The sequence below is a fragment of the Sus scrofa genome, chromosome 1 (assembly GCF_000003025.6).
Source record: "Sus scrofa isolate TJ Tabasco breed Duroc chromosome 1, Sscrofa11.1, whole genome shotgun sequence".
Taxonomy (NCBI): Eukaryota; Metazoa; Chordata; class Mammalia; order Artiodactyla; family Suidae; genus Sus; species Sus scrofa.
The window spans coordinates 191,188,323-191,212,729 of record NC_010443.5 but is presented as its reverse complement, the minus strand read 5'-3'; the positions used below and the strand labels follow the sequence as shown (position 1 = coordinate 191,212,729).

The window sequence follows — 24,407 nt, the reverse complement described above, 5'->3', positions numbered from 1 at the left end:
ACACATTGTTCACATAAAAAGTAGATAAAAATGGAAGGAGGTTTATTCTGGCAATGTCTTTTTTTTTTTTTTTTTTCTTTTTATGGCCTCACCTACAGCATATGGAAGTTCCCAGGCTAGGGGTTGAATGGGAGCTGTAGCTGCCAGCCTACACTACAGTCACAGCAATGCCGGATGCTCAACCCTCTGAGAGAAGTCAGGGATCCAACCCGCATCCTCATGGATACTAGTCGGCTTCGTTTCCTCTGAGCCACGAGGGGAACTCCTGAACTGCTTATTGATGCTCTTCTTATCGCTTACGTTGCACCAAGCTACTTGTTGACCTCCGTTACTGATACAGACATTGAGCAACTAGCACCCCCAGTGATTGCCCTTATTCTGTGTATCCCAATGCCGAGCCTATAGTAGGAACTTATTACTTGTAAGTATTGCAGAAGGGTAAATGAAAAAATAAGCGCTGAAGGACCAAACTTAACTTTTAAACATCTTTCTTCAGTGCCCATCGTGTATAATATTTCACCGAATCCCTTGGATACCTGAGGAGGAAGGGGATTTTATATTGCCATTCTGCAAATGTGGGTGTGTACTCTGGAAGTCATTCTGCCTTTAGTGGCACGGAGCTCGTAGCAGCCCATATCCCGACCCAAGGAACAGAAAAGATTGGGCCTAGAATCACAGATGGGGATGGACACTGGCGACGATGCCTTCTCTGGTTAAAATTCCCCTCGGGGCTGTGCCAGTCTGGGGCACAAACCGCGCCCCTTTAGGAGTCCCCGCCCCTATGAGCCCAAGGCCCAACCTTCAGCAAGCGAAGCTCCCGGCCAATTAGAAGAGGTCATAGGCGGGCACTGCAGTTGAGCGAACCAATAGGCGGGCGGCCGGAGCAGGGCTTGTCTGGGCATGTGGGAGCTGCCGGCTGCGTGGACGCCACGTGCGGGCGTGGGGAGACTCGCGGGGCTTCAGGTGATCTGGGGGTGGGGTACTCTGCTGGGGATCGCGGGGTCGGGTAGGCTGGCGCGCCTTTTCCTCTGAGGCGGGACCCCGCGCTGTGCGTCCGCTCCCCGCCCGCGGCCTGGGACGTCTGGTCGGGCCGACCCTGCTCCCAGGGCTCCCAGGAAGCAGGCCGGGCCTGGGCGCCGTCTGGCCCTCCTCCCGCCCTACTCGGGGGTCTTGGGTCTGAGGGGGCGGCGCTGGGTGAAGGGTTCAGTCTGGTGGGAGTCGGCCTGGCCGCCGCGACCAAGGAGTGACCAGCGCCACAGTCCTTCCGTGGGTGAGGCCGGGCCTCCCACGGGTCACTTCTCGGAGATCGCGGGCCGCTGGGGGGAGGTCGTGCGGGGCTCTCCTCGGACTTCTCTTGTCTCATGTACTTTTTGGTAGCACAGGAGATCTTACCAAGTCAGCTTTTCTCAAATTTGGGCGAGTGTTAGTATCGCGGCGAGGGGGTGGGGCCCGTGCGCTTTAAAATACAGATTCCCGGGCCCCGCTTCCCAAAATGACAGTTAAGAGGGCCCGCGGGTAGGCCTGGAAATCAGCCTGGTAAAAAGACGTCTCGTTTCTGGTAATGAAGTGCTTTGGGAAAGTCCCCAACCGAGTCCAATACCCGGTTTGATAAAGCCTCGTTTTATGTTAAGAGACTGACTTGGTCCAGTTCATATAGCTCGTTAGTGCCAGACCTAACTGGGACTAGAACTGCCTGCCTTCCTGATCAACCAGCAGGTTGGGGGCCCCTAGGCCACTGGCCATTCTGACTTAACAATTCCTTTGGGGCCTTTGCCCAAAGGCCTTTTGGCTGCTGACACAAAGCCCTGGTTCAGGGCAGAAGAGAGCTCTGCCCTCACTGAAAAAAACACTTGTGATTTGAAGGAAACTTTTCCTCAGGCCCCCGAACCTCCCCTGAGGCCCAGGGTAAGAAAGGCCTGGGGTGATGATTAATTGTTGATTTTGACATGTCAGCTAGGCCAGGGCATGTAGAACAGGACTGCTTTCATCTCTTGAAATACAAGGCCATGGAGTCCTTTTTTCTCAGGATCCTTATTTCTGGCTTCTTTGAAACGTCGCCAGCAGGGTCAGGGAGGCCACCTGCTCCCGACCTGCAGGGCCCTTAGCCTGCCCTCCAAGTGGAAGGGCCCTCCTCCCCTACAGGGTTAGTTGCTAGTGGGTCTTCTCCACATTGCTGGGCTGAGGCAAATTGAGGTTCTGTATTGGGCAGCCTTCATCTGTGACTTGTCGATCCCTGTGACTTGTCGATATGAAGTTGATTAATTTAGAGCCCTTTTGAAAAGGAAAAGGCTTCTTGGGGAAGAGATAAGCAAGCAGATGGAGAGTGAGTCAGGATGGGTCACCAAGCTGCCTCCTGGCCCAGGTATCACCAACTAGCAGTTCATCTCCCTCTCATTTCTCTTCATCTTTGCTGCTATTGCTCAGATTCTTATCTTCTATAAGGCAGTTGTTATCCTGTCCCCCTCTGCCTAAAACTCTAGGGAGACTGATGGTTCCTCTCTGCTTCTGGATTAAACCCAAGCTTTTACCCTTCTCCAGGAACAGTTCTCACTGTCCCCATGGCACCTCATACCTCCTGGTTTCCAGTCGCTGCACCAGACCCCTTGCCTTTCCACAGTGGATGTACTTTGCTTCCTAGAATTTGTGTCTACATTTGTCTCTGTCTGGATGCCCTTCCCTTCCTGGGCTGCCTGGTAGACCTTTCTGAAACCCTTCAAAGCGTCCCCTCCACCACTTGGCCTCCTCTAACCCAGCCTCTCTGCTTGTTAAATACCTGTCCTGGTGAGTCAAGCACACGGCCTAGCCTGTCCTTGCATCCTGAGCACACCCTTGTAAGTTGCTGATTACCTCTTTCCCAGCCAGACCGGAGTTCCTTGAAGATAAGGTCATCTGCAGGGCTATAGCCCCTGCACATAGCAGGCCTAGTGTCAGTTCTGTTAACAGACTTGCTCAGAGGGTCTGGTCCATACCACGTCCCGAGCTGGCTGTAGGGGAAGAGAGACAGGCACAGCTCTATCCCTACCTTCAGAGCACTTTGAGGTGGACTGAATTAGCTGTTGACTTTGAAGAGTGTAGGAAATTTCTACTTGTGCTGTCAGAGCACAGAGAAGTGAACTTTGCTTCCTAGCTTGGCTGTAAATGTCTGGCATCAGGGCTACTGTGCCATACTTTAGTGACCTCCCCAGAGGCCTCTGGGGTCCCTCACTTGACCAGCAGAGACCAGTATGAGGGCACCAGCTTAGGGTAGGAAAAGCCACCAGAGTGTGATGCGCTTCCGAGAGCGGGGACAGTAGGTTGAGTGGTGAAAAGTGGAGAGGGGCAATTGCCCCAACCAGGCTCTCCTTGTGCCTTACACCCAGTGGCATCAGGGTGTTGGAGGGCCCCCTCTTCCTTAGTCCTGGGGTACTCCTTTCAGGCCTTTGCCCCAGTCGTGGCCACTGATTCCTCTCCCCTGCACCCGTAGGGCCACGGTTCCACTTTCTTAATCTCTTCAGCCGTTGGCCTGTTCTGCTTCCCCGGCATGCCTCGCACAGCCCTTCACACACTTTCTGCTCCATTCTTGTCTCTGCAGTGAGACTAGATTCTTGGAGCCCAGAGTCCATTTTTGGAACTCTGCCCAGCACTTGCCACAGTTGGGACCCCAGAGGCCTCAGGCTGGCATTAGCCTGTGCAATCCAGAGGGTTGTTCCAGAAGGGCTTCTTGGAGAATGGAGGAAGGTTAGGAAGGAGCAGTGGGGAGGGGGCGGGAGGAAGGTTGGAAAGGGACAGGGAGTCCAGGCCAAGGCAGGTCTGGCTTGGGAAGAGCTGGTTACCAGCCAAGAGCAGGAGTCTCCACCATTCTGGGGGGAAAGGGAGCAGGTACTTATTGAGCCCCTACTGTGTATAATATATGCAGATCCCAGCACATGGATTGTGCCATTTCCTCTTCCCACGGGAAAGCTATTAGGGCCATTTTACATGCAAAGAACCTGAAGCTCAGCTGTTAGCTAACTTATAGAGAGCTGAGTTAGCCCCTGCTCTGCCTACTTCAAAGTCCTGGTTTTCTGGTCTCTTTGGGTGCACTGACTCAGCACAGCAAACAAGATGAAGCTTTCCAGGCTACATTCTTCACCATTCGGAAGATGCCGGGATGCCGGCCTTTTAGCACGGGATTTGCAAACCCATGTGAACATCAAACATTTCTTGCTGCAGTAGTGGGCCACAGCATCTCTTCTCAATGCAACATTCAGGGATGAGAGCTTGTGGGAGGTACCATGAAAATCTGCAGCACTATAGATCAGGGCTTTCCTTTTCTCTTGCTCTCTCTTTTAAGTTGAGCCTGTTTACCAGCACACAAGTGCCTATAGGCTTCAATGATTAAACTACATGTCCAACTATATATATATATATTTTTTTTTTTAACTTTTTTTTTTGGGGGGGTGCTACCCTGTGGCACATGGAGTTCCTGGGCCAGGGATCAGATCCGAACCTCAGTTGCAACCTAAGTGGCAGCTTTGACGATGCCTGTGCTGGGCTGAGGATGGAAACTGCCTCCCAGCACTCCAGAGATGCTGCTAGTTCTGTTGTGCCACAGTGGGAATTCCTCCAACTATTTTTAAATGTTTGTAGACAGTGTTGTGATGAGTGAATTAGAAGGTCATTTACTACATTATGTCATTTTGGTTAACACATACCAAAAACAACTATTGTGGGCTTCCTATGAAATATTTTCTCCAGGTCTGCTGTGGGTCTGTGCCCATACATTTCATAAAATCTCTCGTTTCCTTTAACTGGAACTTCATACATACACACACCATTTCTGTAACCTTTATTTTCCCATAACCATACCTCTCTACAAGTTTCTGATGCCTACAATATTGGAGGTTAGTTACAGCTTGGAGGTTGAGAGCATGGATTCTGGATTCACATCAGCCTGTGCCTATTATTAATTAATTGGGCAAGTTATTTAACCTCTATGCCTCAGTTTTTGTACCTGTAATATGAGGATACTGATACTTTGTTTGAGTTGTTTGGAAGATTGAGTAATTCTGTGTAAAGTACTTAGAACAGTGATTCTGTATGTGCCATTAACTGTGTGAGTGCAATTATTACGAAAATAGGTCTTTGACTCCTTCTGGAATCCTGAGACCAAGGGCTGTGGGGCAGTCTAGCCAGCAACAGGGCACTGCAGGAGGGCGGTCAGGGCTGGCATACTCCTCACTCAGCGCCTCTGCCCTCTCTCTTCTCTCCCCAGGCTGCTGCCCTGTTGGCACATTACCTCCTAGGCCTCCCTTGCCCTGAGGGGTGAGCTGATTGGGATGGTACCCCGGGAAGCTCCTGAGTCCACCCAGTGCCTGTGCCCTTCCCTGGGGAGCTCCAATGCCAAGGATGTGCTTCGGAGGAAGCACAAGAGGAAGAGCCGACAGCACCAGAGGTTCATGGCCCGGAAGGCCTTGCTGCAGGAGCAGGGGCTGCTGAGTGCACCCCCAGAACCAGGATCCTCTCCACTGCCCATGCTCTTGGATGCTCCGCCAGGCACAGAAGCTTCCAGCAGTGTGAGGCAGCGTCCAAAGGCTGAATCTGGAGGTGCCCCCTGCAGCAGAAAGCCCACCCCCAGGGAATCTGCGGGGCCCTTGCCAAGCAAGTGCGTGGCTATCGACTGTGAGATGGTGGGCACGGGCCCCCGGGGGCGGGTGAGTGAGTTGGCCCGCTGCTCCGTGGTGAGTTACTATGGCGATGTCCTCTACGACAAGTACATCCGGCCTGAGATGCCCATCGTGGACTACCGCACTCGCTGGAGCGGCATCACTCGGCAGCACATGCGCAAAGCCATCCCCTTCCAGGTGGCCCAGAAAGAGGTGAGGGCAGGGCTGGGGCTTTGGGTTAGTGTGATGGGCTGCAGCAGTGCTTTGCTACTATAGGTGAGAAGGGACCTTGAGAAAGTTACTTAACTTCTCCAAACAATGGCTTCCTTCACAGAACAGGGTGGATAGAGGGCTTGCCCTAGAGCATGGAAGGAGTGCTGGGGTATTCCTTGTGACAGTGTTTGTGAACAGGTTGTGCTAACTGTAAGATGCAAAGCAGCTTACATGCCACATTTTTTCTTTTGTAAAAGTATTACATATCTGTATAAAATGTGTAGGGCCCATAGTGCTGTCACCTGCGGGTATTAATTTGTTTCGTTTTTGTTTTTTGTTTTTTCATTGTTTTGAAAAAAGTAGTGTTGTGACCACAACCACTAGGAATTCCCAAATGTCCTTGGAACATAGGAAACACTCAGATCTTTCGTGTGTGTGTGTGTGTGTGTGTGTGTGTGTGTCTTTTTAGGGCCGCACCCATGGCATATGGAAGTTCCCAGGCTAGGGATCGAATCCGAGCTGTAGCTGCCAGCCTACAGCAGAGCCACAGCAATGCCAGATCTGAGCCATGTCTGCTACCTACACCATAGCTCACAGCAATGCCGGATCCTTAACCCAGTGAGCGAGGCCAGGGATCGAATTTGTATGCTATGTTTACTGATCGAGTTTGTTACTATTGAGCCACAATGGGGACTCCCTAAGGAAACATTTAGATCTCAATCCACAATCTTGGATCCTTGTCCCCACCTCCCTCTGCAGAGATTCTGATCCCACAGGTCTCTAGGTAGGCCCTGGGACAGCTCTGATGTGTCTATCCCTAAAAACCAACATGCTATGCAACTTGCACGACAAAAACCTCAGAGCTGATGGGAAAAATGGGGTTAGGGACACAATGCTCAAAATAAAAAGCAAGAAATCTAATAATAGTGGCAGCACAGTTTTGCCCAGGGTCACTGGCTAAGAAATGCATAAATAAACCAGTAGTATGGCACTTTGCCTTGAAAAGGCCTGGGGTACTGGGGGAAGTGGATGTCAGGAGGGTGGGCTTGCGCTGTGGGAAGGAGGGAAGGAGTTAACTGGAAGTCAGGAGGTGGGAACACACAGGTGCAGATGGTAGGCAGGTAAGCTGAGCTGGCTGGTAGCTATGGGGGGCGTGGGCACTTTGTGGATTCCCCAGTGGCTCAGCTCAGCTGGGTGTGGTGTTGGCATTCACTTAGTGTTTCCCAAGGGCGAAGTTTGCATTATTCTCAAATCATGTCCTAACATATCAACTATAACCTCCTTGGAACACTTTGTAATTTTTTTCTTTCTTTTTTTTTTTTTTAAGGGCCACACCTGCAGCATATGAAAGTTCCCAGGTTAGGGGTCCAACTGGAGCTACAGCTGCCAGCCCATATCACAGCCACAGCAACACAGGATCCTAGCCAAGTCTGCCACCTACACCACAGTTCATGGCAATGCTGGATCCTTAATGCACTGAGTCAGGCTGGAGATCAAACCCACATCCTCATGGACTTGTTGTTAACCACTGAGCCACAACAGGAACTCCTGCAATTTCAAACCAAGTGTTGTAACAGAACTATGTAACATTTCTGGTTTATTCTTGGGATTAGGTAAATTTAGTGAATATTGATATAAGTCACTTTGTGCCTTTTTCACATAAGGTACAACCTAAGGATTTTTTCTCTTTTATAAATTTTTTCTCTTCTATTTAAAAGATTTTTATTTTATTTTATTTATTTTGTCTTTTTGCCTCTTTCTAGGGCCACTTCCCTTGGCATATGGAGGTTCCCAGGCTAGGGGTCTAATCAGAGCTGTAGCTTACGGCCTACGCCAGAGCCACAGCAATGCGGGATCTGAGCCGCGTCTGCGACCTACACTACAGCTCATGGCAACGCCAGATTCTTAACCCACTGAGCAACCCAGGGATCAAACCTCCAACCTCATGGTTCCTAGTTGGATTCGTTCATCACTGCGCCACAACGGGAACACCTATTTAAAAGATTTTTATAGCCACGTGTGCAGCATATGGAAATTCCCAGGTCAGGATTAAATCCGAGCCCCAGCTGTGACCTACACAGCAGCTGTGGCAATGCTGGATCCTTTAACCCACTGCACTGGGCTGGGGTCGTACTTGTGCTTCTGCAGCAACCTGAGCCATTGCAGTCAGTTTCTTAACCCACTGTGCCATAGCGGGAACTCTGCATTACTTTCAAAAGGTCTAATTTTTCAAGCTGACTGATCAGGAATAGAAGCAGCAGGAAGGCGGGCCTGTGGTGAACCCTCTAGCTCCTAGGTACTTCCCTTGGCCTGCAAGAGCAGGGCTGATTTTGATCTGCCCAGACTCTGAGCCCGTGTGGAGTGTGCTGGATACCATCTCACCATGTGGGGGTGTGTGGGTGTGACTAATGTGGTATGGCCCCTCGCTTCCACTAAAGTCTAAATGCACCATATCCACATGTAGGGAAAGCTGAGTTTAGCGATAAACTACACGGTGGAGGCCTGCGTCCTCCCCAGGGCCTGAAGAGGGCAGAAGGCAGGAGAGGCACACATTGTGCAGAAGGTCAGAGCTGAGCATGAGAGCAGGTTTGGAGGGTGAGAAGTAAGAATCCTGAAGAGAGGGGCAAAGGGGCAGAACCCTGAATATGGGGACTATTCTGTCAATACTAGAAAAGCTGCCATTGATATGGTCTCCATTGTCAGGCAGTTCCGTGACTTTAGCCACTGAGTCTCCACTGATCACCTCTGTGTGCTAAGCTGCCATTGAGTTTCACTAGTCCAGGCAGGCATGGTCCCTGTGTATTAGAGTGAGTGTACAGTGGAGGGCAGCCAGGCAGACTTGAGCTGGGGCTGACTGTGTACTTAGAAAATGTGCTGGGAGTGCCCATCGTGGCTCAGCAGTTAGCAAATCTGACTAGGAACCATGAGGTTGCGGGTTTGATCCCTGGCCTTGCTCAGTGGGTTAAGGATCCGGCATTGCCATGTGCTGTGGTGTAGGTTGCAGACATGGCTCGGATCTCGTGTTGCTGTTGCTGTGGTGTAAGCCAGTGGCTACAGCTCCGATTTGATCCCTGGCCTGAGAACCTCCATATGCCGTGGGAGCAGCCCAAGAAAATGGCAAAAAACCAGAAAAAAAGAAAAAAAGAAAATGTTCTGAATCCCCTGAACGAAAGAACAGCAGGGGTCCTGATAGTGGGGGAGCTGAGACCCCACCAAGAGAAGAGTTGGCGGAAGAGTTGCATGGGGCAGCAAGGCTGGCAAGGTCTTCAGGATGGAGACAGAAGAGCCTGTCCCAGCAGGCAGGAGCGCCTTACCCATCCAAGAGTTCCTTTGATGCTCTCAACCACCCACAAGTGTTCTTGGCAGCTTTCCTGTTTTGCAGGTGTGGGGAGGCTTCAGCAACCCCCGGTTACAGGAAGTGCTGAGTAGATGGTCTGGGTTCAGACTGGATGACTGTGGAGCCCTTGGTCTCCCCTCTGTGCTATATCCCTCCAGAGGGGTCCCTGCACCCACTGCTCCAGGGGTCAGGATGTGCCTCATGCCTTCCTGACCCTGGGGCCTTCCTGACTCCTTCTCTGCTCACAGATCCTCAAGCTCCTGAAGGGCAAGGTGGTGGTGGGGCATGCCCTGCACAATGACTTCCAGGCTCTCAAGTACGTCCACCCTCGGGGCCAGACCCGGGATACCACTTACGTCCCCAACCTCCTCAGCCAGCCTGGCCTCCACACCCGGACCCGGGTCTCTCTTAAGGACCTGGCCCTGCAGCTGCTGCACAAGAAAATCCAGGTGCGTGCTGTGGGCGGGATTGTGGGAGGGAGAGGGCCTGTCCTCTGGGCTAGGCGGGCCATGGACAGGCAGTGCCTCTAGCATCCTAGCTGTTTCCCGCCTCCCCCCGGTCCTGGGGCTTCCTCATGGACACAAATGAAGCCCTCTTTGCTCTCCACATCCTCCTCTAGTGCGTTGTAGCACCAGCCACATCCTCCCAGGTTGCTCTCAGATCTGTCTCCCATCCAGTTCTTGGCTCCGTCCCCGTGTCTGCACATAGAGCCCCATCTCCTGCAACCAAAGGTGGAGTATTTGGTTAGGGGCCGCTGGTGACTCTTGCTCCTGCTGTGCTTCACATTCATTACCTCATCTGCTCCTCAAGCCTGTGAAACAGGGATTTTTACCAGGCTTTCTATCTGAGGACACAGAGAAGCTAGATGGCTTGTGGCATGCCTGGGATTCCAGTGCCCTTCTGTCTAATTGGAGCCCAGACCTTTACTGTGCCAGGCTGACACCCCCATCCTGAGTACTCATGCCTGGGCTTGGACACAGACCCCCGAGCACTGGGCCTCCCGCTGGGTCTACAGGTGGTGATTTGTGGGCTCTCATCCGCAGGTGGGCCAGCACGGGCACTCATCCGTGGAAGATGCTGTGACGGCCATGGAGCTCTACCGGCTGGTGGAAGTACAGTGGGAACAGCAGGAGGCCAGCAGCCCCCGGAGCCACCCTGAGGACAGAGAACCTGACAGCAGCACGGACATGGAGCAGTATATGGAGGACCAGTACTGGCCTGAAGACCTGGCCCCAGGCACCAGCAGCGGATCAGGGGAGGCGCAGGGCAGAAGGGAGTGAGGGAGAAGAGGCTCCCGTGGGGAGGAGGCCCAGGGGAACACTAGAGGCTTCAGCCAGCAGTGCCCAGGGTCTGAGGAGCTGGGACGACCTGTCCTCTTGAGCTCTGCCTTCAGAGGCACAGCCTTTTCCCCCTGACTTCTGTGGTTTTGCTAATGGCACTTGATTGACACCAAGTAAATCTCAGGTGGGTGGGCTGCTAGAGTCCAGCAGGTGTAGAGAATATGCCAGCAGATAGCACCAGGCTGCCACTGGCCTTCCCCACCCCATGCTGCGCTCTCCCTCTCTGGGGGTGGTGGATGGGGTGTCAGTAGCCAGGAGTTCACTTGTCTCAACTCTGACCTGGGGTAAAGCTCTCTTCCCATCTTCCCATCTACCTCTGCCTCCAGAGTCACTTTCAGGTTCAGAGTAAATACACCCTGAATCTGTAGAGTTGAGGCCACTCAAGGGACATTTCCTTTCTCAGCTGGAGCTCTGGCTGCAGCTGTTGCAGGAACTGCTAGGCTACAGAGGAATAGCAGAGCCAACAGGCTTGTGGGGAGCTGGGCCCTCCCATGCTGCTACCAGAAGTCAGCAGACACTAATCTGGGAGGAGGGAAAGCACATGAGCTTTGGATGGAGACTAGCATATTTATTTTGACCCAAATCAGGCGTTCTTCCTGCCCACCCAGCACTAAGCTCTCTTAACAAAAATCTGAGAAACAGGACAGCAGTGTGAGTTCTGGGACCCCTGTGCAGAATTGCCCACAAGGACTATTATTTATTGAGAGCAAGGCCACAGGTCTGTAAGAGAGCAGAATATGTGCCCACTGGTGCTGGGTGGGCAGTGAGGGCTGTACAGCTGTGCCTTCCTGCACAGTGGGTGCCCCCATTCATTGGCGGTTGGCTTTTCTCCAAATTTCTAAAATGATTCTGTTGGTATTTCATCCCTCACCCCTCTTTCCATGTTTCCTATGGGACAGTTTTGGGGTGTTGGGGTAACCAAGAGCTCAGGTAACACAGGACCTTTGAGCCCCATCTTGCTACTTAATAGCTTTGAGACTTGGGCAAGTATGTGACTCCACCCTGGAGTCTCTTCCCTCATGTGTAAGATGGGGGTAACAGTACAACCTGCCTCAGAGGGTTGGTAGAGGTGAAGCCCTGAGTGCTTAGCATGGCGCCTGGCACATGGTGAGCTGAGGTCAGCGCAAGCTGCTGGTTTTGTTTAAGGATCAGTATCATCCTCTTCTGGGTAACACCTGAGCATGCCCATGGGTCGTGTGGCTCTGATCCAGACAGAACTGTCCTCATGGCTGTCCCAGGAGGTGTGGCATGGCCCAGAGAGGACAAAACCTGGGTTCCCTGTTCTGTGAGCAAAGTGGCAGGGTCAGGAAAGGAGGGACACTTTCTGAGACCACACAGCTATCAACTCAGGGCTGCAGATTGTTCTGGGAGCTGGCTGAGTCACTCACTGACCATTGCTGGCCTGGCACCAGGACTTTGTCCTGATTCCTTAAAAGTCTGGCTGATGCTACGCTCACAGCTAAACGGTAGCTTCAGTTCTTTGGTCTGTGGGTTGAGGGAGGATGGAGCTGTTAGCACTGGGGAAATGTAATGGGGTTAAAGTCAGCTTTGTTGTAAAATCCTTCTGGAATAAAACTCAATTGGGAAAGTAGATGAAGTGGCCTTTTCTTTGAATTCTCCATCTAGGGTGAGAGGGTGGCTTGATGAAGGATTTGGGGGGCACAAGGGGATTGAGTCTTGCTGAGTGCTGTCACTTTTGAGGTGCACAGCTTTCACAATGCTTTGGGATGTGGCAAGAAAATATTAGAGCTACAGACTTTATATATATATATATAATATGTTATATATATAAAATATATATATTATATATAAAAACATGTTATATATATAATATGTTATATATATAAAACATGATATATATATATATATTTATTTTTTATTTATTTATTTTTTTTTTGGCTGTGCCTGTGGCATGTGGAAGTTCCCTAGCCAGGGATGACCAGGGCTGCTACAGTGACAGCAATGGATCCTTAACCTATTGTGCCACAAGGCAACTCCCTATTTCTTAAAAATTTTATAACTGTCCTATTATCGAGCACAGGTTTATTAAGCTTGTTTCTTTTTGAAGCTATGTACCCCCTTTTATCTTAACCTTTTTTTTTTTAGTTTAAAATATACAACGTAAAATTGACCGTCTTAACTATTTTTAAGTGCAAAGATGAATATATTCACATTGTAGTGGAGCCCATCTCCAGAACTCTTTTATCATGAAAAACTGAAGCTCTAAACTCAATAAACAATGACCCCTCATTCTCTCCTCCCTTCAGCTCTTGGCAACTACTGTTCTACTTTCAGTTTTTATGAATTTGACTAGGCGCCTCATGTAAACAGGATCCTATTGTATTTACCATTTTATATCTGACTTATTTCACATAATGTCCTCAGGGTTCATCTCTGTTGTGGTATGTGTCAGAATTTTCTTCCATTTTAAGGCGAAATAATATTCACTTGGTTGTACATGCTGCATTTTGTTTATCCATCCATCAACAGACACTTGGATTACTTCCCCTCCTGGTTATTGTAAGTATTCCTGTATCTCTCTAGGACCCTCCCTTCAATTCTTTTGGGTATACACCCAGAAGTGATTTCACTGGATCATGGTATTTCTGTTTAATATTTTGAGGAAATCGCTATACTCTTACACAGTGGCAGTGCCATTTTACATTCCTATCAACCGTGCGCAATGGTTCCAGTTTCTCTGTATCCTTACCAGCACTTGTTATTTGTGGTCCTTTTGATAATAGCCATTCTGACATGTGAGAGGTGATACCTTGTCATGATTCTGATTTGCCTACCTTTTTCTGATGATTAATGTTGAGCATCTTTTTCACACGTCTATTGGTTTATGTCTCGTTTTGTTTTTTTGGCTGTGGCGAGCAGTGGCTTGATGTGGGACCTCAGTTCCCAGACTAGGGATTAAACCTGGGCTGCAGTGGTGAAAGTGCAGAATCCTAACCACTAGACCACAAGGGACCTCCTGTATTTACTTTAAAATCATTCATTTTATGTTTTATGCTCACTTTTTATGTGTTTTAAAAAGTGTATTCCGGAGTTCCCGTCATGACGCAGTGGTTAACGAATCCTACTAGGAACCATGAGGTTCCTTAACCCACTGAACGGTCCCTGGCCTCGTTCAGTGGGTTAAGGATCTGGTGTTGCCATGAGCTGTGGTGTAGGTTTCGGGCACGGCTCGGATCCCGAGTTGCTGTGGCTCTGGCGTAGGCCAGTGGCTACAGCTCCGATTGGACCCCTAGCCTGGGAACCTCCATAAGCCGTGGGAGCAGCCCTAGAAAAGGCAAAAAGACAGAAAAAAAAAAAAGTATTCCATTAACAGTGAAACATGTTTTAAATTGAACCGCATGAAATTGCTGATATTTGAGATGGTTTCATCTGTGGTATATCATTTTGAAATTCACGTACACATTTAGGGGTATGTGACCAGCTGAGTTGGCGACAGTTGAACTGGGTTTCCAAGGGCAGGTTGCCTGTAGGGAAAGGTACCTGCCCCACTTTATGAGTCATCTACTCAGCCTGTTCCCTGTGCTGGGGTTCAGAGAGGGCACACAGTGGCAGCCTTTTTACCTGCTCCAGGCCTAAGAGGTAGGCCACCTAGCAGGATGTGTGTCTTGTAAGGCTGAGAGATTTTCCCTGAGGGACTCATTTTCCTGCTGTCCTCTGACTCAATGAGATTTGGCTGGAGTGATTCCCGTTAAGCCTGGGAAGTATCACACCACTAGGAAACCCCAGCTCATCCCCCCTGACTAGCCTCAGGGGTTCTTCTCCTAGGCTGTAACTCACCAGTACCTGTGTCCAACCTTGGAGCACATGACATCTGAAAGCACTCAGGGTGATCTAGACAGGGTTCTAAGCGCTGGGGGTCCCCCCTACCCAGGCCCCCGCAGTGAACCAAACAAGTGCAAGGGGGACCAGTAAGTGAATAGGAAAATGGGTGGTATTTTCTACAAGTGTTAATTCCTGCAGAGGACACTCAGAAAGGGGATAGGAGGTGCAGTTTTAAATAGAAGCAAGGAAAGGGAGAAAACTGGATAGATTACCTGGAGGAAGTGCTTTCTAGACTGGGGACAGCAAACTTCCAGGCCCTGGGGACAGAGAAAGCACACAGGAAGGAGGTGAGAAGGGGGTGTTGGTGAAAGCATGGGAGAGAGGCTGACCTTTTTTTTTTTTTTTTTTTTTTTGTCTTTTTAGGGCCACACCCTCAGCATATGGAGGTTTCCCAGGCTAGGGGTCTAATCAGAGCTATAGCCTCTGGCCTATGCCAGAGGCACAGCAACGCTGAATCCGAGCCGAGTCTTTGACCTACACGACAGCTCACGGCAACGCCGGATCCTTAACCCACTGAGTGAGGCCCAGGATCAAACCTGCAACCCCATGGTTCCTAGTCAGATTCGTTTCCACTGAGCCACGATGGGAATTCCCAAGGCTGACTTTTATAAGCACCACTGTCCCTCTCCAACCGAAGGTTCAGACCTGATCTCACCCCTGTAGCTCTGGGCCCCAGCACACGGTGAATTAAGGATGATTGCTCTTGCCTGAAGAAGGCAGGGGGACCCTCTTAAGGGCTGGGAGGAGTCACTATGTGAATATCAGAAGGCCGAGAATTCAGGTCACAACCTAAAAAAGAGGCTCAGATTGATAGTGGTGCAAGATGAGGTTGGAAAGGCAGGTGGGACAAATATAAGAGGGTCTGGGGGACTGTGAGGGAGGGAAGGTTTTTTTTTTGGTGTGTGGGTGTTTTTTTTTTTTTTTTAGACAACAGGAAATCACTGTAGGTTCTTGAGCAAAGTGCTGTGACAGGCAGTGCAAGACATTAGCTATTGGGAAACTTAATCTGGTAAGATTTGAAAGACAATTTAGAGCAGGGCATGAGGTGGGGAGACCTCAGAGCTGACTGGGGCAGGTGAGGACGGGGGTAAGATGTGCCCAGAAAAGGAGAAATGCAGAGAAGACTTAAATATGCAGCTTTGGAGTTGACCACAGAACAGGCTCAGGACCCGTGAGGAAAAGAATCACAGAAGCAGAGATATGTTCTGAGTCCTGGGGAGGCCAGAGGAGGGAAGGGGGTGAAGCCTGCAGCAGGGATGTTGATGTGGGCCAATCACCAGAGGGTGGGCAGAGTCCTGCAGGGATTGTTGAAACAGAAACTGCCAATTGCATCTTTGGGGGGTTACTTTTTCAACATTCGTTCATTAAAGTAACAGGAATTTTGCTTCACCTCCCCCTAAATCAGGGTAACAATCCTTTATGCCTCTGAGAAAGAAAAAAAAAAATCCCCATATAATCTGAATTCAAGAAAAAGTTGCTCGTTCCTAATAGTAACCAAAAAAACCTTCTTACTCAAATTTGAACCAGTTGAAGAAGAAACAGGAACAATGCCTTATCCTTTAAACATATTTCAGTATCTGGCTTTATTTTTGCAGTTTGTTAAATGAAGGTGGAGGTCACTTGGTGAAAACACCAAGAATCTGGGGAAGTTCCTTTCCACGCTACAAATCTTTAGGACAACTGAGGACAATCAGGTTCGACTCTCAAAGCTTGTTCTGTATGGATCTGGGATTGAAGGCAAGATGGGGAGCTTTCAGGAATTCCCTTTGTGGCTCAGCAGTTAATGAACCCGACTAGGATCCATGATGATGAGGGTTCAATACCTGGCCTTGCTCAGTGGGTTAAGGATCCAGCATTGCTGTGAGCTGTGCTATAGGTCACAGACACAGCTCGGATCCTGTGTTGCTGTGGCTGTGGTATAGGCCAGCAGCTGTAGTTCCAATCCGACCCTGGCCTGGGAACTTCCATATGCTGTGGATGCAGTCCTAAAAACCAAAAAAAAAAAAAAAAAAAAAAAGAATGGGGGGCTTTCAACTCACCACAAATAGCTGATGGACGACATCCTTGTTGAAGATGATTTAGGACTAGCAGTTAAGGATCTGGCACTGTCATTGCAGTGGTGAGGATTTGATCCCTGGCCTGGGAACTTCTGCATGCTGTGGGCGCAGCCAAAAGGAAAACAAAACCTGATTCAGTTGTAACTCATTCATTTATTCAATAAATGTTGAGTGCTCCCTAAGGGGTCAGGCATTGTTATAAGGGGTCAGAGTTGTAGCCTGGGAGAGTGTAGCTTCTAGGAAAGATCGCTGGGCTGGTAGGGGCTCCTGCTTCTCCTTGTCTTCAGTGTTGGCCCAGCCAGAGGCAGAGCCCACCAAGGGCAGAAGGTTGCCATTTCTGAGGCCACCCCTAAACGAATGGAGGCTCCCTTACTGCCTCCTTGCCCTTGCTGGGTCAGCAGTGGGGGTTAGCCCCGCTCAAACCCCAACCTCTAACCCTTCCCCATTCATAGCCTCGGCGTCACAAGAGCCAGGTCTCTCTGCCCCCATAAAACGCTTCACAGAGTGTCAGATTGGTGGTGGCCCCGGAAGTTGGATGTTCCCTGGGCTCCAGTCCTGGGGATTGTTTATTTTCCGGGTGGAGGGCAAGAGAGGAGGGACAAATGTTGCAATCATCTCCATCCACATCGGCTATGTCATCTGAGGAGGGGGTGGGCTTGAGTGATCAGGTGGAGGGCAGGGGCAAAAGTGGGACACCCAGACAGAGGCTGCCAGCCTCATCAGAGCTGACTCAGGCCAATGGGCACCCCACCTGCGGCAGCCCTAGGAGATGGAGCAGCCCGGCCCACATGGCCCGGCCTCCCGCCCCTGACTTGACTTGATAACGAACCAGAAACTGAAACAGGGTCAGGATTCCCGGCTTGAAGTCAGAGATGAGTCACTGCTCAGAGCAGCTGCAATAGCTGAGAAGAGGCACCATAGAGGCAGGCAGGTGAGAATGGGAGACAGGATGGTGGGCTCAAGGTATTTCTCTGGGGTAGTGGCCCATGGAGGTGGTAGGAGGGGGCCTCCTGGACCTGAGGCTGCCAGACAGGACCAGAGAGAGGCCCTAGGACCGCCAGACTGAAGAAGCCAGTTGGGGTGGCAAGAGGCCAACTTCCTCCTGTGCCAGATGGTATTTGTGACAAAGGGCAGGGCAGAGGGTGTGGACTGGCTGGGAAGTGGCTGAGGACGCCTGGGGCCTCGGCTGGCCCTTGAGTGATGCTCCTCCTGCACCCCCCTCTCCAGCGCATCTGAGGGTCCCCGGTGGAACATGGCAAGAGGCATGGATGTGGTGGCCATGGACTGTGAGATGGTGGGGCTGGGGCCCTTCCGGGAGAGCGGCTTGGCTCGCTGCAGCCTTGTGGACTTCCATGGCACCGTGCTCTATGACAAGTTCATCCGGCCTGAGGGCGAGATCACTGACTACAGAACCCCAGTCAGCGGAATCACAGCTCGGAACATGGAGGGGGCCACCCCGTTCGCCGTGGCCAGGCTGGAGGTAAGTGAAGGGCCATATGCCAGCCAGGCCAGCAGGGCTATGGATAACACACACACACACACACACACACACACACACACACCACCACACACACACACACACGAGGGCAGAAGGTACTTCCCGGGTACCTTCCCCGGTTGTCTGATTTGTGAGCCCAGTCATGTAAGATTTCCTGTCACCCCTGCACCAGGCATAAGAAACCTGTTGCCATGTCTGAGAAGTCTTCCTGCCATCAGACACCTTTAGACACACACCTGGGAGCAGGCCCCAGGGCATCTGGTTCACCTTGCTGGTCTTGTGATGGGGACACTGTGTCCTGCCTGATGTTCCTTGAACATTGATTTAGGAGCTAGATTCCTCCTTTCCTCCATGCTGGCTGCCTCTGGGGACCCTGCAGAGAAATGGGGGATGGGTCTGGGTGGAGGCCCTCACTGACTGGGCCCTTGGTAGGGGGCCCTTCTGGTCCTGGGAACAGGCCAGAGTCACCTGACCCCAGGGAGGGCTTTCTCCCAGACCCATGGCAGGCCACCTGCTCATAGAGGTTGGCACGTCACTCCAAGGTCCCCTACCCTCTTGCCCTCCGGCTTGTTGTGACATGTTCTCCAGTCTACTTTCTGTTTCTCTGAATCAGTAGATGAAAAAGAAACTTAACCACTCTGAAAGTGGCACCTTAGTCATTTCTGGGAAGTTGAACTCATTGTGAGGAAGTTCTTAGAGAACAAAGACAGCTGAAGTTCACCTCAGTCCCCCACACTGTGCACACATCAGGCTCCGGGCGCTGGCGATAAGGCCATAACAATAGCCACTGTTTTCTGAGCACTGGCTACTCACTGGACGCTCTTCTGAGCGCCATCTACAAAACAGCCCGCCGGGAGCTGTTAGTGCAGTGATAAGGGGGCCAGGTTTGAATCCTGGCTTTGTTCCTCCTCCCCTAAGTTACTTTAGGCAATTTCCTCACCCATTTCCTGGAAAGGAAAATGGGGTCATCACAGGAGTAGTCTCATAGCGTGGTTGTGAGGATTGAGAAGGGGCTGGAGAGAGTACCTATGTTAAGTACTCAAAAACTGTTAGCTGTTAGGAGTCTTTCCTTGTTGTCCCCATATTATAGATGAGGAAACTGAGGCTCTCTTGAACTAAATATTGGCTTGCAAGGTACCACAGAGTGAGTGGCTTAAACAGCAGAAGTATCTTGTCTCATGTTCTGGAGGCTGGAAGTCTCAGACCAAGGAGGACTGGTTCATTCTGAGGGCTGCAAGGGAAAACCTCTTCTGTGTCCTTCTCATAGCTTCTGATGATTTGCTAGCCATCTTTGGTATTCCTTGGCTTAGAATCCCAACTTATGCCTTCCTGCTCACTCGGCATTCTTCCTGAGTGCATGTCTCTATACCCAAATCTGCACCCATCCCCAACACACCTGTGGGATTTTTTTGGCTGTGCCTGTGGCATGTGGAAGATCCCAGGCCAAGGGTAAACCCCACACCACAGCAGTGACCCAAGCCAAGCAGTGACAACACGGGATCCTTAACACATTGCATCACAAGAGATATCCCTCCCCTTTTTATAAGGACCTGGTCATATTGGTTAAAGAGCCACCATACCCCAGTATAATCTCATCCTAACAATAACATCTGCAGTGACCCTTTTTCCATAAGCCACATTTTGAGGGAGCTGGAGTTCATTTCAAACAAATGAATTTGAAAAAGAACAAAATTTAATTCATAACTAAGTAATTCACACAAGTTCAGATAACCAGAATGTGGAAGAGCTGGTCAGGATTAGAAACTCAGGCTAAAAATCTCTAGAGCTGTGTGTCCATTAGGGAGCCACCCTTCCCATGTGACTGGTAAGTGCCTGAAAAGTGACTGGTCTGGACTGAGTTGTGCTGTAAGTGTAAAATGCACACCTAATTTCAAAGATTTGTATAAAAAAAGAACCATAAAGTATCTCAATAATTTCTAAATACAGGTTAAATGTTGAAAGGAGAGTATTTTTGATATATTGGGTTCAATAAAACATATTAAAACAAATTTCACCTATTTCTTTTTATTTATTTATTTTTTTTGGCTGTTCCTGTGGCATGAGGAAGTTCCCGGGCCAGGGATGGAAGCCACACCACAGCAGTAACCAGAGCCACAGCAGGAACAACATCACATCCTTAACCCACTGAGTCACCAGGGAACTCCACTTTTTACCTTTTTAAATATGGCCGTTGATGATTTAAAATTATACATGTGGCTCACATTCTATTTCTTTCTATTAGACAGCACTGATCTCGAGGTACTAAGAGGACACTAAAGAGCCCTGAGGAGGGGACACAGTATGTCAGGGTGCTTCTGGAAAGATTCCATGAAGCTGGTGCTATTTGCCAAAGGGGTGGGAAGAGTCTGTGCATGCAGCTCAACTGGCCATAGAGAGTCATGGAAGATTCCTGAGTGAGAGCACGGCAGGATCTAAGCCACTGTAGAGAAAGCCTGAACAGGGGTGCTGGGGAGGATGGATAGGGGTGAAGGAGACGGCTGCAGAAGGAAGAGTCTGAGCCCCCTGGGAGCAGTTATGAGGGCCTCAGTCATCAGTAGCACCCAGAGATTGGAAAGGAGGAGACATTAGGACAGAGGAGGACCAAGAAGATGTGGGTCTGTTCAGGTGCCGATGGGAGGCCCAGGGACACTGCGTGGAGCTGCCCACACTCAGATCCCCACTGAGCAGTCAGGTGGGCAGCATGGCCCCATCCCTTCTCCTCCTCCCCACCTTCCTCCCCATCCCTGTGGCAGAAAGAGCAGGAGAGAAGAGGCAGCAGAGAAATGCAATTCCCTGGGCACCCTCAGACATGGCCTGGGAGTCAGGACACCTTGATCCTTATCCAGATTTGGTGCAGAAATACTTAAGTTTCTCATATGGAGATTGTGCCAGGCCCTTCCAGAGCTGCACATAACAGCTGTTCCAGGAGGGAGGCAGGAATCTGAAGACCAGGCAGCTCTTTGGAACCACATCTGAGGTTCATGTTGCCTGCTCTATCACTTCCTGGTTTGTATGACCTTTGGCAAGTTCTTGACCCTTTCTGAGCTTCGCTTTTCTCCTCCCTCTTCACACAGGTTGGGTGTAGTGATGTGGCCTGCAGCCCAAAAACGCTGTGCCTGATGCACGGCTGATGGTCACTCCATGTGCCTGTGGAGAGATCAGGGCAGAAACCCATATCATATATCCTGTCATCTCTCCAGCTCCCCTTGAAAACGGTGAGCCCAGCTAATCTCAGAAACTCCCCCAGACCTGGCTCAGATCACTGCCCCCCCACCCCGTGTCCAAATATCTCCATGGCTCCCTATTGTCTGAGGGCCACCTGGTCAATGCTAGTGGTGTTCCAAACCCCACCTACCTACCTTTCCTGCCTTCTCTCTCAGCTCAGCCCCAACCCTGCTCCCTCCCATCCCCCATCCCTTCCCCTAGAGATACTGCCATTCTGGCCCAGGCTAGAGGAGTCCTATGTGATGTTCTTCCCCAGTCCTCACTCTTCCCACCCAACCCTACCCCCCTTGGGGGGGGGGGTCGGTCTCATCCTCCTTGCTGTAGCCCACACTTTAAAGCTTGCCTGGCCACGCACAGGAGTCTCTCTGGCTCCACAGCTCCTGCCATATACTTTACCTGCCCCAGGTTGGATGTTGTGCTTTGAACACACCAGGTGTCCTGAGAATATCTGTGGGATTGGAGTTGAATTAATTTTCACAATACAGGAGTTTAAGCAGTTGCATGGAACAAAATTTCCTCTGCCCTCATGTTGGCTTTTGCTGTCAAAGCCCAGGGGGAAGGGAGCAAGCACAGTCTCTAGACTTGACTGGATGTGGGTCCAGTCCCAGCTCTGCTACTTGATTGCCCTGTCCCCTCTGGCTTGTTCCTAACCCTCTTTGTGGCCCTCAGTAGGATCCTCTGTAACAGAGGGGTGATGAAATAGCACAGGGGTATCCGGCATGCGGTCCAGGCACTTTTGAGGCACTTTGCATACATTATTGCTTTTAACTCCCCACCACAACTTTGGGAGGTCGTTAAGTAGTGTCATCACCCTATTTTATAGATAAGCAAACTGAGAAACAGGCTGAGCAAAGTGTCCAAGGAAGGGGAAGAGCAGAGACTCAAATTCCAGCCCCAGTTCTTGCTCTGTGAGGTTCCAATCCTGTGGTCAAAGTGTGTAAATGCACGCTGTGAATGCTAAGTGACTGGTATACTAAGGGCAGTGTCGGTACAGCATGGCAGTGACTGTGGTATGACATATTCACTGTCATTTGTTTTCTTGAATGAGGCACTGAGGCAGCTTGACCCTACTCATCACACAGTGTTTTAATCCCAAAGACCAGGCTCATCACACAGTGTTTTAATCCCAGGACCAGGGGCCCCAAAATGTTCTGGGGCAGAAGACTGCCAGGCATTTATCAGATCCCATAAAGCCAAAGCAACACCTCACAAGTGAGGCTAGGCTCACCACTCACCCACCTGTCCCTCCCTCCCAAGGGAGCAGTGAGTGGGCCTGGTTAGCAGTAAACTGTGGACCAGACCATAGAAGCCAGGAGGGCTCTGAGGAGCCCCTGAGAACCCCGGAGTCCACCCAGGAGCTGTGCTGCCATAAGGCACTGAGGTTTTGAGTGGGCTCCTCTTTTTTTTTTTTTTTGTAATGTGATTCTATTGCTTTTATAATGCGAGGTAATTGCCTTGTTATCTTCTGACACCTGTAGGTTTGACTGTCATGAGAGTGGTGGTTCTCAAGGCACTGTGATTTTGCCCCCAAGGGGACATTGAGCCATATCTGGAGATATTTTTGGCTGTCCAAAGTGAGGTAGGGAGGCTGCTACAAACATCCAGTGGGTAGAAGCCAGGGATGGCACTGAACATCTGACAATGCACAGGACAGACACACACACCAAAGAAGTATCCAGCTGCAAATGTTAATAGTGCTGAGCTTGAGAACCCTGGCCTACAGAGAGCCCCACAAATCAGACTGTCTGCACAGAAGGGAAGCTGTGAAGAGACCGAGGTCCAGAGAGAGGCAGTGACTTGCTAAGGACACATAGCAAACTGAGCTACAACCCAGCACTCAGATTCAGGGCTCTCACTTGACAGGTTAATGCTTTTTAAATGAATTTTTTGACCTAATGATAGTTGTTAATAGCTTGTCACTCACTTTTGTAAGTAAAGCTGTTTTAATGCTGATCTGGTGTGGTGAATACCATCCACATCATGACAGATTGGGGAACGATAATGACGCTGATCTTGTTTGGCATTGTGGTTTAGGTGGGAAACAGACAAAAAGGAGGCCACAGCAGCTTGTGAACAGGGAGCAGTTTCAGCTATACTGGTGTAGTAGCCCTTGCCCAGGTCCCAGTGTCCTACTGGGGCTCAGCCACCTGGCAGGTTTCTCTGGGGCTCAGCCAGATGGTGGAGGACGACCTTGTCAACCAGGTTCACCCCAGGGTGAGCAGCCTCGTGGGAAGAAGACATGAACAGGGAGCAGGGGGGAGTCCCTTATAATCAGTCCCCTGGCTGCCAGGAATGAACGAATGGACAGGTGAACTAATGGGCAGGTGGAAGGATGGAAACATGATGGAAGCAGCAAGCTCTGCAGGCTGGGCAAGTGCTGGTGCACAGATTTCCAGACTCAGCAGATGGGAAGAATATCCTAGAATGTTTGCTAACACCGCTCCCCTGGCCATGTTGATGCAGTCTGTCTGGAGTAGGGCCTTGCCCTCTGGATTTTTAACAGGAGCTCTAGGTGATTATTTATTTATTCTTTTTAGGGCCGCACCCACAGCATATGGAAGTTCCTAGGCTAGGGACTGAATCATAGCTACAGCTGCCGGCCTACGCCACAGCCACAGCAACACGGGATCTGAGCGTGTCTGTGACCTACACCACAGCTCGTGGCAGTGCCGGGTCCTTAACCCACAGAGCAGGGCCAGGGATTGAACCCATGTCCTCATAGATACTAGTTGGGTTTCTTACCCCTGAGCCATAATGGGAACTCTTCCAGGTGATTTTTTTGATCAGGCCCCTCTGAGAAATACTTGGACTAGAGGGGAAACACACTGGAAAGAGAATGGGGGCAGACACGTGTACCAGGGCCTGTGACTCCCCTACATGTGACATGGGTACACACCACTCTGCACCTCCCTTTTCTTGTTGCTAAGATGGTATGATAATCTCCACGTTATAGGAGCCAGATTCAAAAAGTTTTCACTGAGAGCTATCATGGGCCCAGCAGTGCTCTCCACTCTGAAATTAATAATGCTAATGTAGCCCCTAGGTTCTCAGTAGGTGCTAATAATAACCCTAATAATAGTGACAGGGTCAGGCATATCCAGACACTGCATCTCAGCTATCAACTCACCAGCTGTGTGACCTGGGCAAGTCTCTTACCCTTTCTGACCCACAGCCCCCTCCACCATAAAAAGAAACTAAGAATATTCTTGTTGAGAAACCTTATGATGAGGTGAGGAAAGCACCTGGCACAGTTCCAGGCAATGAGACCAG

At 50.4% G+C, this 24,407-nt stretch overlaps 2 protein-coding genes across 5 annotated transcripts in view; both read left to right on the top strand.

Moving 5' to 3' along the window:
• On the top strand, positions 846–12,105 carry AEN (apoptosis enhancing nuclease). Its single transcript, XM_003121858.4, has 4 exons — positions 846–963; positions 5,234–5,837; positions 9,423–9,623; positions 10,218–12,105. The coding sequence occupies exons 2-4, from the start codon at positions 5,298–5,300 to the stop codon at positions 10,452–10,454; spliced, it is 978 nt and encodes a 325-aa protein (XP_003121906.1). The 5' UTR covers positions 846–963; positions 5,234–5,297; the 3' UTR covers positions 10,455–12,105.
• ISG20 (interferon stimulated exonuclease gene 20) overlaps positions 17,129–24,407 on the top strand; it is a 39,749-nt gene continuing 32,470 nt past the window's right edge. For 3 of the 4 annotated variants that reach the window (XR_002335558.1, XR_002335557.1, XM_021062570.1), the window contains exons 1-2: positions 17,129–17,345; positions 17,642–17,894. Coding sequence is in view for 2 of the 4 variants with exons in the window: in XM_021062570.1 (XP_020918229.1) it covers positions 17,667–17,894 (228 nt within the window). In the remaining 2 variants the exon portion in view is untranslated. The remainder of the gene's footprint in view (positions 17,346–17,641; positions 17,895–24,407) is intronic. The other variant, XM_005660030.3, reaches the window with a different exon arrangement.

Excerpts from the sequence above, each read along its gene's own strand:
- AEN (XM_003121858.4), top strand. The coding sequence starts at position 5,298 with ATGGTACCCCGGGAAGCTCCTGAGTCCACCCAGTGCCTGTGCCCTTCC. Across the intron at positions 5,838-9,422 it reads TCCAGGTGGCCCAGAAAGAG|ATCCTCAAGCTCCTGAAGGG; the intron begins GTGAGGGCAGGG and ends CTCTGCTCACAG. Across the intron at positions 9,624-10,217 it reads TGCTGCACAAGAAAATCCAG|GTGGGCCAGCACGGGCACTC; the intron begins GTGCGTGCTGTG and ends TCTCATCCGCAG.